The 11,330-nt window shown below is 45.3% G+C and overlaps 2 protein-coding genes across 5 annotated transcripts in view; one reads left to right on the forward strand and one right to left on the reverse strand.

The window, feature by feature from the left end:
- The first annotated feature begins 3,581 nt into the window (after window positions 1-3,581).
- Window positions 3,582-6,452, forward strand: LOC104359066 (growth hormone secretagogue receptor type 1). Its single transcript, XM_009964765.3, has 2 exons — window positions 3,582-4,423; window positions 5,183-6,452. Exons 1-2 carry the CDS (start codon window positions 3,631-3,633, stop codon window positions 5,488-5,490), a joined length of 1,101 nt encoding a protein of 366 aa, XP_009963067.2. The 5' UTR covers window positions 3,582-3,630; the 3' UTR covers window positions 5,491-6,452.
- Window positions 6,453-6,531: 79 nt separating this feature from the next.
- Window positions 6,532-11,330, reverse strand: part of LOC104359064 (fibronectin type-III domain-containing protein 3a) — a 49,320-nt gene continuing 44,521 nt past the window's right edge. For all 4 annotated transcript variants that reach the window (XM_033001242.2, XM_042807104.1, XM_033001255.2 and 1 more), the window contains 3 exons: window positions 11,057-11,223; window positions 9,951-10,072; window positions 6,532-9,142 (listed from right to left, as the gene is read on the reverse strand). In XM_033001242.2, coding sequence (XP_032857133.1) covers window positions 8,825-9,142; window positions 9,951-10,072; window positions 11,057-11,223 — 607 coding nt within the window. In that variant the 3' untranslated portion in view covers window positions 6,532-8,824. The remainder of the gene's footprint in view (window positions 9,143-9,950; window positions 10,073-11,056; window positions 11,224-11,330) is intronic.

Below are 11,330 nucleotides of genomic sequence, written 5' to 3' on the forward strand. Positions count from 1 at the left end.
AAAGCGGGAGGGCCCCACAGGAGCAAGCCCCCGAGCTCCCTCCCCTGGTTAGACAACCATTAAGTAAAATAGGGCTCTTATTCTACTTTAGACTTTTAACAATTCCGCTTCTGTGATGCAGAAATTCTTTTTACTAAATACGCTTTTGGGGACAAAGCAACACACGGCACACACCGAGTCCGATGGGGTCAGGGGATTGTCCCCTGTTCCCCGTGCTGCAGAACAGCCTAAATGCCAGCCGATTGTCCAAGGATGGAGCAGGAGGGTACAGTTACTCCATTGACAACTTGGATGGCCACGTTTTAAATTGTCAGTGTTCCCTGGATTAAAGAAAAGCGAGAGTATTGGCAGCAGGACTTTCAAAGCTTGTTTTCATGGCAGCCAAAGGATCCTTAGATACATTCCATGCAGGTCTCGTCAAAAGTTTCTCCCTTGCTTTCTGAAGCAAAACAGAACTAAAAGAAAAATGTTTTCTTGTGATTTTGTCAAACAAGGGGATTAGCAGCATACCAAAAGAAGTTGCAGTGGTGTTGTCATTAGCTGTGACGGTCCAAATGAAGCAAGGTCTGGAGGACGACGTGATACACTAGACCAGCTGATATAACGGGGAGGAGGAGCCAATCTCCTCCGAAAGAAGAAATAAACAGCTTTTAATTTACGATCCCTCTGATTCATGCCTGCAACCTGTTGCAAAACATCCCAGCAGAAGCAAGACACTCTCTCTGCTTCTCATTTACACCATGGATGATGTTTAACACCTGGGAGCTGTATGCTCAGCCCGCCTCGATGTAAATGCAACTTCCAAACCTGTCTTGGCCCCTGTAGGTAGGTACTGAGCTGGCAGCTGGCCCCCCTGCCGCAGGTTTGGCGGTTATAGGGGGGTGCCAGACTTGGCCTGACGGCGGGGGCAAGGGGGACGGCCCTGCAGCTGGAGGAGCTGCAAAACCCGCATCCAGCACGTGCCAGCGCTGGAGGTGCAGGCAGCCAGCGTGCCTCTGCTGAAGGCTCTTTGGCTGGAAGCACTGTAGCGTTATAGTCCAAGTCATTTGACTTTCATGAGTCAGAGTATATTACACAAAAACATCCTGCGAGGAGGGAAGGGAGGATGAATTCCAGACACTGACCTTAGACAACAAACAAAACCCACTTTTTTTTTTTTTTTTCCCTTGTTTTAGGGAAGAGGGGGAAGGGAGCCCTTCCCCCGTGGACTGGATGCAGGCTGTGCAGCAAGCCGAAACTTGGCATCATCAGTCTGTCACTGCCATTCAGTCCTGATGCAGTAGAAAAGAAAGATATTTTGTACTGCCAAAGGGCTCTGGGTTTACCCCCCAACAGCAGCCAGAGACTCTTCTTCCCCCTCAGGTCTCCCATCTGTGCTGTGACCCCCCACTCCCCAACAGCCCTGCTGCGCAGAGGTGACTTTCCAGGCTGAGCAGCAGGACCAAGAGCTGCAGCTGCTTGCAGCATTTCTGCCTGGAAACCAGAGTCGAGAAGAAGACATGGAGAGCCAATTTCCACTGGGGAGATATTTGTCCCCAAGGCCACAAATACCTGATGATGAGCGGGAGCGGCTTTGCCTGGCGATGAAAACTTCCTCCCCACCGCCGGGCCCTGGGCACGGCCGCGCTGCGAATGCCCATGTTCAGCGGGCTGTGGGCACACCGCGCCTTGGCCGAATGAAGGAGCGGTCACCCTTCATCTTTGCTCAGACACTGAGCGTTGGAAAACAGGAAACTGGGTCACGGCATGGCCAGGCCACGCGCCGACAACTCTGCCTGCCACCACTGAACCGGGGATGTTCATCAAAGGCGACTGTCTCCCTGCTGGGAGGGATCTGCGTGAAGAAATAGGGACAACAGTATGTGCTGGCCGGGGCTTTGCTCTGCTCAGGGTGCATCATTTAAGAGTTAAGCATTGGGAATCTCTTCTTAGGTGGGTTCTGTTGAGGTGTTTCAGGTGCAGCAAAGTAAAGCCCTGACATACAGACTGTGTTTCTTTTTTTGATGTGTTCAGGTGCCTAAATATCTTGTGAAAAAACCCACAGTCAGCGCTTCTGCCTCTTGGAAATGGCAGCAGAAATCTCCCTAACACTAGAACTCTGTCAACACAATGCAGTGACTGTGTTCAGCACTGACCTTTTGAGCCCAAATCCCACACTATTTGGCTCTACAAGGTGCTGTCTTTTGAATAGTCCTTCAGACAAGAAAAACTGCAAAGAGCAGAGCTCTGAGGAGAACGGACGCAGTTTATTTTGTACTGGGTACCCTGCTCACTTCTGCCAGCGCCCCAGTTCCCAGGTTCTGGAGGAATTTCCGAGGCCTGTATCTGGACACATCCTGCCGTTGAGCGGAGCGGCGTACACAGCCTCTCTGGTGCTGTGTCCCCGCTCTCCCTGGCTGTGTGCAGTCAACCTCCAGCTCTCCGGAGCCTTTCCTTGCGTTTTTCCCTCTGCTGGCCCCTTTTCCCCTCACATCCCCTGCCCTGGTGCTTTCCAGCTCATCAACTCTGATCTTTTCTGAAGTGGAAAGTAAATCAGGGCTAAGTGTCAGACTGTCTCATTTTGAAGACTGATGTTCAAATAAAGGCTTTCCCATCCTATTTTAATAATGTCATTAAAGCACTGTCAGTAGAAATTTCTCGCTTGGTGGCATATGCTGGGGAGGAGCTCAAGTGGGAAAAGCCCTAAGTAAACACCAAATGATGGAAAATTATGTAACTGGCCCAAATGGGCTAATTAAATTTCCAGTATCGAAGAACTCTTCTACCCTACTTGGTAACTGCAGGCACTTTTTGCAGGGTAAGGAGAAAAGCAGAGTGGGGGGGTGTATTTAGTGCAGGATCATTAGCAGTGTGTAGGTGGAGACAGGAAGATGGATGACCACAGAATGGGCAGCACAGGAAACGGCCGCAAAAAGTCAAGCGGCCCCAGCTGATTCCCTCAGAAACTGTGCCGGGAACTCCGGCACCCCCGGCACCTCCCAGCACAACAGCATCGTCGTCACTGACGGCGGGAAAGCCATCCTGGAGGTGAAGCATCCTGTGTCTGCCAGGTGCAGTGACCGCCTGCGAGCCACCCTGCTCCTCGGTGGAGCCTGGATGAGACTCTGCTTGGCCTCAAGATTTCCACTCGTGGTGCTCGCAGGTGCTGGAAGGATCTGGTGAAGTGCTGAGCAGGTCCAAGAGGTTGTTCCCGGCCGGCTTCTGCCGGGAGGACTGCCTCTCCTTGGGGTTTCTCCACGATCAATCCAGAGCCCTGCTGTTAGACCCAGCTCTGTGCATTTAGTGAGATTCACAGGGCTTGAAAGGAAATGTAAAAATGGCCCTTCTCCAAACACTGCAAAGCTAAGGGTAAATATCAGCATGGTAAATATTTTTTCATAATGGTCAATATTGTTTTTAAAAGGTTGTGTCTGGCGAATGCTGGATGTGTGAATCTAATATTCCTTTGCTGCTTGTAAAACAGACTGTTCAGCACTTGAGTATTTATTTTCATCGGCTAAATGGTTATGAACATAATTTTGATTTTTTTAACTGATCACGTAAGACTTGTTGCGTAGATGATTGGTGCTTGTACACTTGCTTCGAAGCATGCCTCTCTTACCGTGACTCGGGTTTCTGTCGAAGGGGAAGATGAAGCCAGCCCTGACCTCGGCTTTGAAACCAGGCATGGGCTCCATCTCAAATCACAGCTATTTCGGAAATGACACAGCCTCCTCTGAAGAGCAGTCTTTTTCTTTGTTCGACATCCATATTTTGGTGCCTGTGACTATAATTTCCATCATCCTGTTTTTCTTGGGAGTTTCGGGGAATTTGATAACGATAGTCATTTTCAGACGCTCGCAGGAGATGAGGACGACAGTGAACATGTACCTGTCCAGCATGGCGCTGTCAGACCTGCTGATTTTCCTTGGCCTGCCTTCGGACCTCTACCGCCTTTGGAAGTACAAGCCCTACATATTTGGGGATTTTCTCTGCAAGTTCTTCATTTACCTGAGCGAAACGTGCACGTACTGCAGCATCCTGCACATCACCACGGTAAGCGTGGAGAGGTACTTTGCCATCTGCTTTCCCCTGAAAGCCAGAGCGACCATCACCAAGTGCCGGGTGAAACGGGTCATCCTGGCGCTGTGGGGCTGCTCCCTCCTGACCGCTGGCCCCATCCTCTTCCTCTTCGGGGTGGAACACCCTGACGGCAGCCTGCCCCAGGAGAGCCGGGAGTGCAGGTCCATCGAGCGTGTGGCCCGCACGGGGCTGCTCGAGACGATGACCTGGGTTTCCACCATTTATTTCTTCCTGCCAATGCTGTGCTTGACTCTGCTGTACGGACTCATCTGCAGAAGGCTCCGGCGGAGCGGGCAGCGGCTGCCGGGCTGCCGGGCTGCGGGCAGGAAAAGGGCCCACATGCAGACTGTCAAAATGCTGGGTAAGAGCGGGTTAGAAACCCCATCTGAAGAGCTGCCCTCTTTAATCGCTCCCACGGGGCATACAGCAATGTGGGGACTGATGGAGAGGAGGTACAAAGTACACAGGGTTACACTGGTTTAAAATCAACGGATTTACACTTAGTTTGTGTTCCTGGCTCTTTCTGGTAAGAAGGAGAGTCCCGACTGCAGGCTCTTCAGGCTAGGGCTCTTACTGTGTAGGAAAGCAGCAGCTCAGGGTGGCTTTTGGTTGTTGAGATCGCATTCCTCATGTGTGTGTATGTCCCTGCCCTTGCTGACCCTTAGATTTCCAGTTTAAAGAAATTGGAAAATTCTGTGACTTAAACGCAGACCAGGCACTTCCCTTGCTGTGGCAAGGAAAGGTTTTAAAACAATTTTCCCCTGCAAAACTTCTCAAGCTTAGTGACTACGGCTGTCTAGGATGGCAACCTCCCACCTATCTGGGCTTACTTGAATGTGGACTTTGTCCCCTGCCAGCTGGTACCCATGCTTCAGTGCAGACACTAAAACCAGGCGGGTTTGGGTCCCCTTCCTTCCTCCCCATCCCTCCACCTGCTCCTTTCTTCCCCCTTGTTTTTTGAGATTACCACTAACCACAGCACAAAAGTAGCAGAGCAAGGCAGGAGGTTTTGTCGTTGCTGGGTTAAGTTTAGCAAGCTCCTGTCTTGGTCCTTGAATAGTTTAAAGAGGCAAAATAAACTCTGCTCAAGATGACTGAAGCATGCTCTCTCCCTCTTTAGCTGTCGTAGTCTTGGCCTTTGTGCTGTGTTGGCTCCCATTCCACATTGGCCGAATCCTCTTCGCCCAGAGTGAAATCATCCTGTATGACCTCACACAGTACTTCAACCTCATCGCCATGCTTCTCTTCTATCTCGGGGCTTCTATAAACCCCATACTTTACAACATCATGTCACACAAGTACAGGAAAGCAACGAGCAAAATCCTTCACCATAAGCAAACTCAGCGCTGCAGGAGCCTGACCAGGAGCGAAAAGGTTTCTTTGGAAGGTACAGAACTAGGTTCTTTCACGTCAGCTGTTCAGCATTGACTAAATTCTCACAACCCAAGCATTTTGCCAGCTGTGTTGTGGGTTAAAACCCAGGTAGACTGTGCACATGCAGACTGGAACAAGTTTTAAGGCTGTGCTTTCGGCTTACCTCTCACTATGCATTTCCTGAAGTAGGTTTGGAACATTTTAGGAAGGTTGGAGTCAGTTTGTGTTATTCCTGCACACAGGGGCAGGCTCGGGGGGGAGGCCGGGCTATTCTCTTCTCTTCGGTGAACTTACCAGCCACAGTGTCCAGCTTAACTGTCCACAATGCTCCTGTGAAGGGATTTGTCTCTCTTTTTGAGGACCAGACATTTTGTTAATCACAGACCTGTGAAAAATAATTCAAGTTACTTTCTTCTCACAGAAGCCAAGAGAATGTGGATGTTAAAACCAGGCAGCTGTTTGCTCCTAGCAAGTAAGCGTAAAAAAATACCATGTGTAAGGTACTTGAAAATGGTAAGAAATAACTAATTTTGTGGGACTATGAACACAATGCCTTCTTCCTCAAGGCTGATGTATCGCTCGCCCCTCAGGTCCCTTGAGTTGCTTCCCTCATTTCCTGTCTTTTATCTTGTTCTTTATTCAAACTATACCTGGCTTTCTGCAAAGTCAGACCCCATCTCTGCGGGAGGAACCAGTCCTTGCCTTTAGAGCTCACCTGAACAGGCCAGGGATGAATTACACAGGTGGAGGATTGCTGGGAGGGAAGCAAGAGCAAAGGCATTTGCCCCTCTCCCTTGCTGGTAAACCAGGCAAACAGAGCCCAGATCACCAGTTCACACAACACCCGCCTGACCTCACGTGAAAGGGTTCGAGGAATTGCGCTGCTGAGTGCCCAGGCGACACAGCTCTTGGCAAAGAGGGGAGTGTTGGGCTAAGGCTCCCACAAATTACTTTTCTTCCAGAAAGATGTAAGTCAGCTCTTAACGACACAGAGTAACAACGCTGAACGTGGTTGTTCACCTTACACTACATACTACACAAATGACTGCTCCTGATTCAGATTAAAATCCACAAAAACACACAACAGCCCTGTGGTCAAATTTGAATACATTTGTATTATTTATTGGCTGTATTAAATATATTATCTATTTGATAGTTACAATTTAGTAATACAATGCATGGCAGCTTTAACATAAGTTTGAGATACCTCAAAATTACAATACAAGAAAACTGAAGATACCTAATACATTAATGCCATTAGGGTATATCGTTCTGGAATGGATAACAGCTGATGCAAAATCTGTATTGTGGTAGGCTTTCCCCGATATCTTCTGGAAATGTGGCAATTTTGTGGCAATTGCAAAAGAACTTTCTTTCACTTTTTAGGAGTCATGACTTGTTAGTATTTATTCTGCAATCCTATTTCATCTTTTAAAATTACCAGAAATATTATTGCCAAATAAACCTCTACAAACTTTGTTCTAAGAGTTAAAGAAATAACCCTTTGGCAATAGAGATTTGCTGAAGGCAGTCTTATTTGCTAAAAATAGACTAAGAAGAGAAATAAAGACAGATTGTAAACTCTTCTGCAAACTAAAGACTAATATCTGTATAAAACTCTTTCCAACACTGGAGGGAGAGATTTCTATTATATAATAAATGATTAACTTAAAGTTCTGCTACAAGTAGAACAATACATTCAAACATACATTTTCCAGGACTTTTAATCAAAATAAATAGAGTACAAAATGAAGAGTACATTTTGAAAAGATTAATTTCAGATTGCACCATAAATCTACTTTTAAGAGTATTAAGCGATACTATGTCATAATTTAGGTTTTCCACATCTGAAATACAACACAATGCCTCAAACTATAACGCAACATTATTCACCAACTGCCATAGGAGAAAGACCCTTAAAGTGATTAATTACTGGAAATACTTAGCCTGTAGCACTATCACATCCAACATTCCACGTACAAGTGCATTGCTCTGATGTATATAAAGTGTAGCTGTAGTCTTTGCAGAATACGCTAAATCTATGCTTCTATAGCATGTTCCAAATGCTATTGGGGAAGACCCATTCTGAATCACATTTGAAATTTGTGAGTTCCAGCTTTCAAAATATTGGATATAAAGAAGACAGCTGTCAGACTCATCTTCAGGTATTCACAAGCAGATTTAACAAGAACAGTCATATGTAGTGCACAGTGTCCACAAAAAATACCCCCCAGACAAACAGGACGAGTTTCAGAAAAGTTCATAGCAGGCTGAACATTCCCATCTAGAAAACAATGGAATGTGAAGCTGCTACCACTGGGATAGCAAGTCATTTAAAACATTGTATAAATGTTATCTAAAAAGAGTTCTTTCATGTACAATTTGATAATTCAGATTAAGTTAGAAGGGCATCCAAAAGCAGTTTGAGCTTTTTATTTTTAGGTTAATAATAGTACAAAAACATTTGCTCAGTTTGAGCCAAATAGTGTAACATTTATCATAAATGCACTCTTTCTCCTTAAAGACAATACCTGTGCTTTTCTGAAAACACTGCAAAGATTTAATCAGAAGCACAGGAAATTACTTTTCTCTCAGGCACTGAGAGTGAAATGTGGATTGGGCCAACAGCTGCTCACCAACAGCAGAAAGCATTTCATTCAGAAATGTACAATACAAAAGGGGCCTTTCCTGCCATGTTACATACAAACGCCTTTGCTGTATGTACATTACGTCCTGCTAACGTTTCATCTAGCGTTTTGATTAAAATTCTAAAAATGCTGGCACCCTCTACTTTAACACTTGAAATGATTATTACTGAAACCGAAATATTAAAATAACTGTAAAGTAGTAACATCGCTAAGTCAATATTCTGCTTCCCTTCTACAGTATATTAAATGTGGTATGCTCTAGTAATGTTTTGCAAGACAGTACTGCTCTAAGCTTAAGCATTTGTGCTGCTGTATTTCATGTATACCAAGCTACAACAATACCTGATTAAACACTGCGGATCGACTACCACTGCTCTAGTTGTACTTGAAAGGACTTGTTCTATCAATGCCTTCCCTCTCTGCCCGGCCAGAGGGCCCCACTTTGAATTCGGAGAGAGGAAGAGTGGGCACGCACACACACCAGCGTGCACAATAAGGCAGTTTTTTTGCTGTTTTGTTAACAGCTAACCCTGATTACAGAGGACCCAGGATTACCCTTTCTACAAGAAATCTGTGTTCAGTATTTGGAAAGGATCTGCCAACCCAGCCTCACTGTTAGCCAGCAGCAAACGTGGAAATGCATGGAACTATACATTTCCAGCTAGGATTTTAATTAGAACTAACCATAAATACCCGAAATAGCTTCTGTACAAAAAGCTGAGTACTGAATAGGTTCTTGTCTACTTGATTACAAAGTACTGAATAACAACAGCAAATAAAATAGCAACCACTGCAAATCCGCAGAGAAGAACGATAGCAATGAAGCGCTCTTCACGTAATGTCTTCTTCGTCTCCGCCAGCTCTGTCGTCAAATCAGCGCACGGTGGAACCAGCTCTTGCTTCTGAGATGAGAACACTGTGCTGGGACTGTAAGGTCCGTACAGTTCTTGTGATCCAGTAGAGTCTTGGGACTGACGGCCAGCGCAGACTCTGACCCGATATTCACAGTTTGTCTGCAAGCTTGCGAGACGGAAGGAGGTCTCTGGTCCCTTGTATACCTAGGCAGGAGGGGGAGAGAACCACTTGACGTGGGATTCATCTTACAAAGGGTACGCGATACTTTCCATTCTGCTTTATGAGCACACGCCGTGCTGGACACTGCCTGAAGTCGTTCGCTTCAAACCAACGTAATAAAATCTCAGCTTGTTTCGGAAGAATTTACGATTCATTTTTTTGTGAATAATCCAAAGCTTCCTGCTATGCCCCACGCAGACCGAGCTGGATTGTGAAGCTCAGAAAAAAAATAAAAACCCCATTGTCCCGCACAGCTGTCATTCTGTATAGCTCCCCCACAAATGTGGGGCAAGTGCTATCTATGACTAGCAAAGACAGTGATGCCAGAGACCGTAAGTTTTAAGAATCAAAGGAACCAAGGGAAGTGCAGTGCTGGAAGAACAGGATAAAACAGGATTAACCCACTTCTAGATAACCAGCTCTGCCCAGGACTCTCAAGCCTGCTTTGGCAGTCATTTGCTTTTACAGTAAGAAGCAAAGGGCCAACAGGGAACCGAAGCTTTATGATCTTTCATCTGGGGTGACCTTTGATGCCGTGAGGAGGCAGAACCCTACACTGGAAGCTGTCCTCACTTATCATAAACGTGAAGTCTCACTGAGAGGAACTGACTGAGATGTAAAATGAAGCACGCTGGCAGTCGGGACTGTAAATAGAGTCTCTTGCTGACGTGAAAAGTATCCCTGTCACTAGCATCACCAAAAAGAATTTCTACCTTCAAATACAGACATCTTGTTTTGCCATCATTTTTCAAAGTAAAAAACCCCTCAAGTTCACTATGTTAAATGAGGTACCTGATCAAACTCTCTCCCAGCAGTGAGCTGAAGGATGTAAACAATGGAATCTCCTTTCATCGGCTGTAAAGGTTCCCATGTGATTTCGTAAGTGTTTTCTTCCAGCTGATTTGCTTTGGGTGCTAGAAAAAAGTGATTTGTTGGTATTTTAGAAAAAGAGAACAATGGTCTTTACAAGTGTTCTTATTTTTTTCAATCAGAAGAAAAGGTCCAAAATGGACAATTATTATTACAGTGACTCATTTTCACAGTTGAAGTAACAAATGGGTGCTGGTTTCAGTGACAAGGAAGTTCTCTCACTCTGGCTCGAAGCACGCCTTGCTTCTGTACGGTCTTGATTGAAAACGTTTCAGTTCTAATGCAAATGACTGGGCAGTGTAAATCTAAAAGCTTAAGGTTTTTCCAATGTATTTGTTAACAAAGTGGAAGTAACAGTCATTCCAGTAATTTTAAGCAATTAAGATTTGTTTCATTCTATTTTCTTTTTATTTGCTGTATTTCATGACAAGCTTCAATAATCATTGTAATATTTCTCAGTTACACTTGTCTGTCTTTTCAAACTGACAAGTTAAGCTTCTGACATCTAATGCTTGTACAGACAAGCAAACATTTTCAAATCACTACAGAAAACAGCATTTATGTCTGGGTATCTCCAGAGCTGAAATTACGTATTATAAACATGGTTGAGTCAACTAATTTTCCTGCAGGCAATTAGCATTTTGATCTTCAGAATGACTTTCTTTAATGTCAATCTTTATTGTTCATATTAGAAACTGCAGATCAGAGGAGTGTATTTGTGTTCTCATTTGCCTGTGTGCTGTTGTAACTGACACCAAGTGACAGATAACCCTGAAAAATGACTTTCCAGTTGAAAAAGGGTAGAAGAAATCCTCACTGTCTGGGGTAGAAGAGCTACGGTGTAGATGGCCACACGCTGGTCCTACACCAGTAGAGCCCTTCTTACACCAAGATAAAGCCCATCACAGCCAGTTTCTGTTCTCTCTCTGTCCCACAAAGGCCCTGGAAAGACGCTGGGCAGACAGGTTGTAGCATTCAATCTGGTATGTAAATAGCTTGCAGCCGTTTCTAGTGCAGCGAAAGCTCACCTTTAAGAGGTGCGGGTGGAGACTTAGTTGTAGTGAAAGCGTAAACTTCAGAAAACCCTCCCTCTCCAGCATCATTATATGCCTGGATTTTAAAATAGTACGTAGTAGATTCACTGAGTCGCTGTACCTTGTATGTATGACAAGGACCATTATAAACAGTAACAAACCTGGAAGAAAAACACAGAATACACACAAATTAGAATTTTTCAGTAATCACGAATTTGTACATTGCTATTGTAAGTGGAATGCTTTCATATCTAATAACCTCAGTGCA

This window comes from Tyto alba, unplaced genomic scaffold, assembly GCF_018691265.1.
Source record: "Tyto alba isolate M040663 unplaced genomic scaffold, T.alba_DEE_v4.0 Super-Scaffold_5, whole genome shotgun sequence".
Taxonomy (NCBI): domain Eukaryota; kingdom Metazoa; phylum Chordata; class Aves; order Strigiformes; family Tytonidae; genus Tyto; species Tyto alba.

What these genes read in the sequence shown, in the direction of transcription:
- LOC104359066 (XM_009964765.3), top strand. Translation starts at nt 3,631, where the DNA reads ATGAAGCCAGCCCTGACCTCGGCTTTGAAACCAGGCATGGGCTCCATC. An exon ending in GCAGACTGTCAAAATGCTGG is followed by an intron (nt 4,424 to 5,182) that starts GTAAGAGCGGGT and finishes CTCCCTCTTTAG; the next exon opens with CTGTCGTAGTCTTGGCCTTT.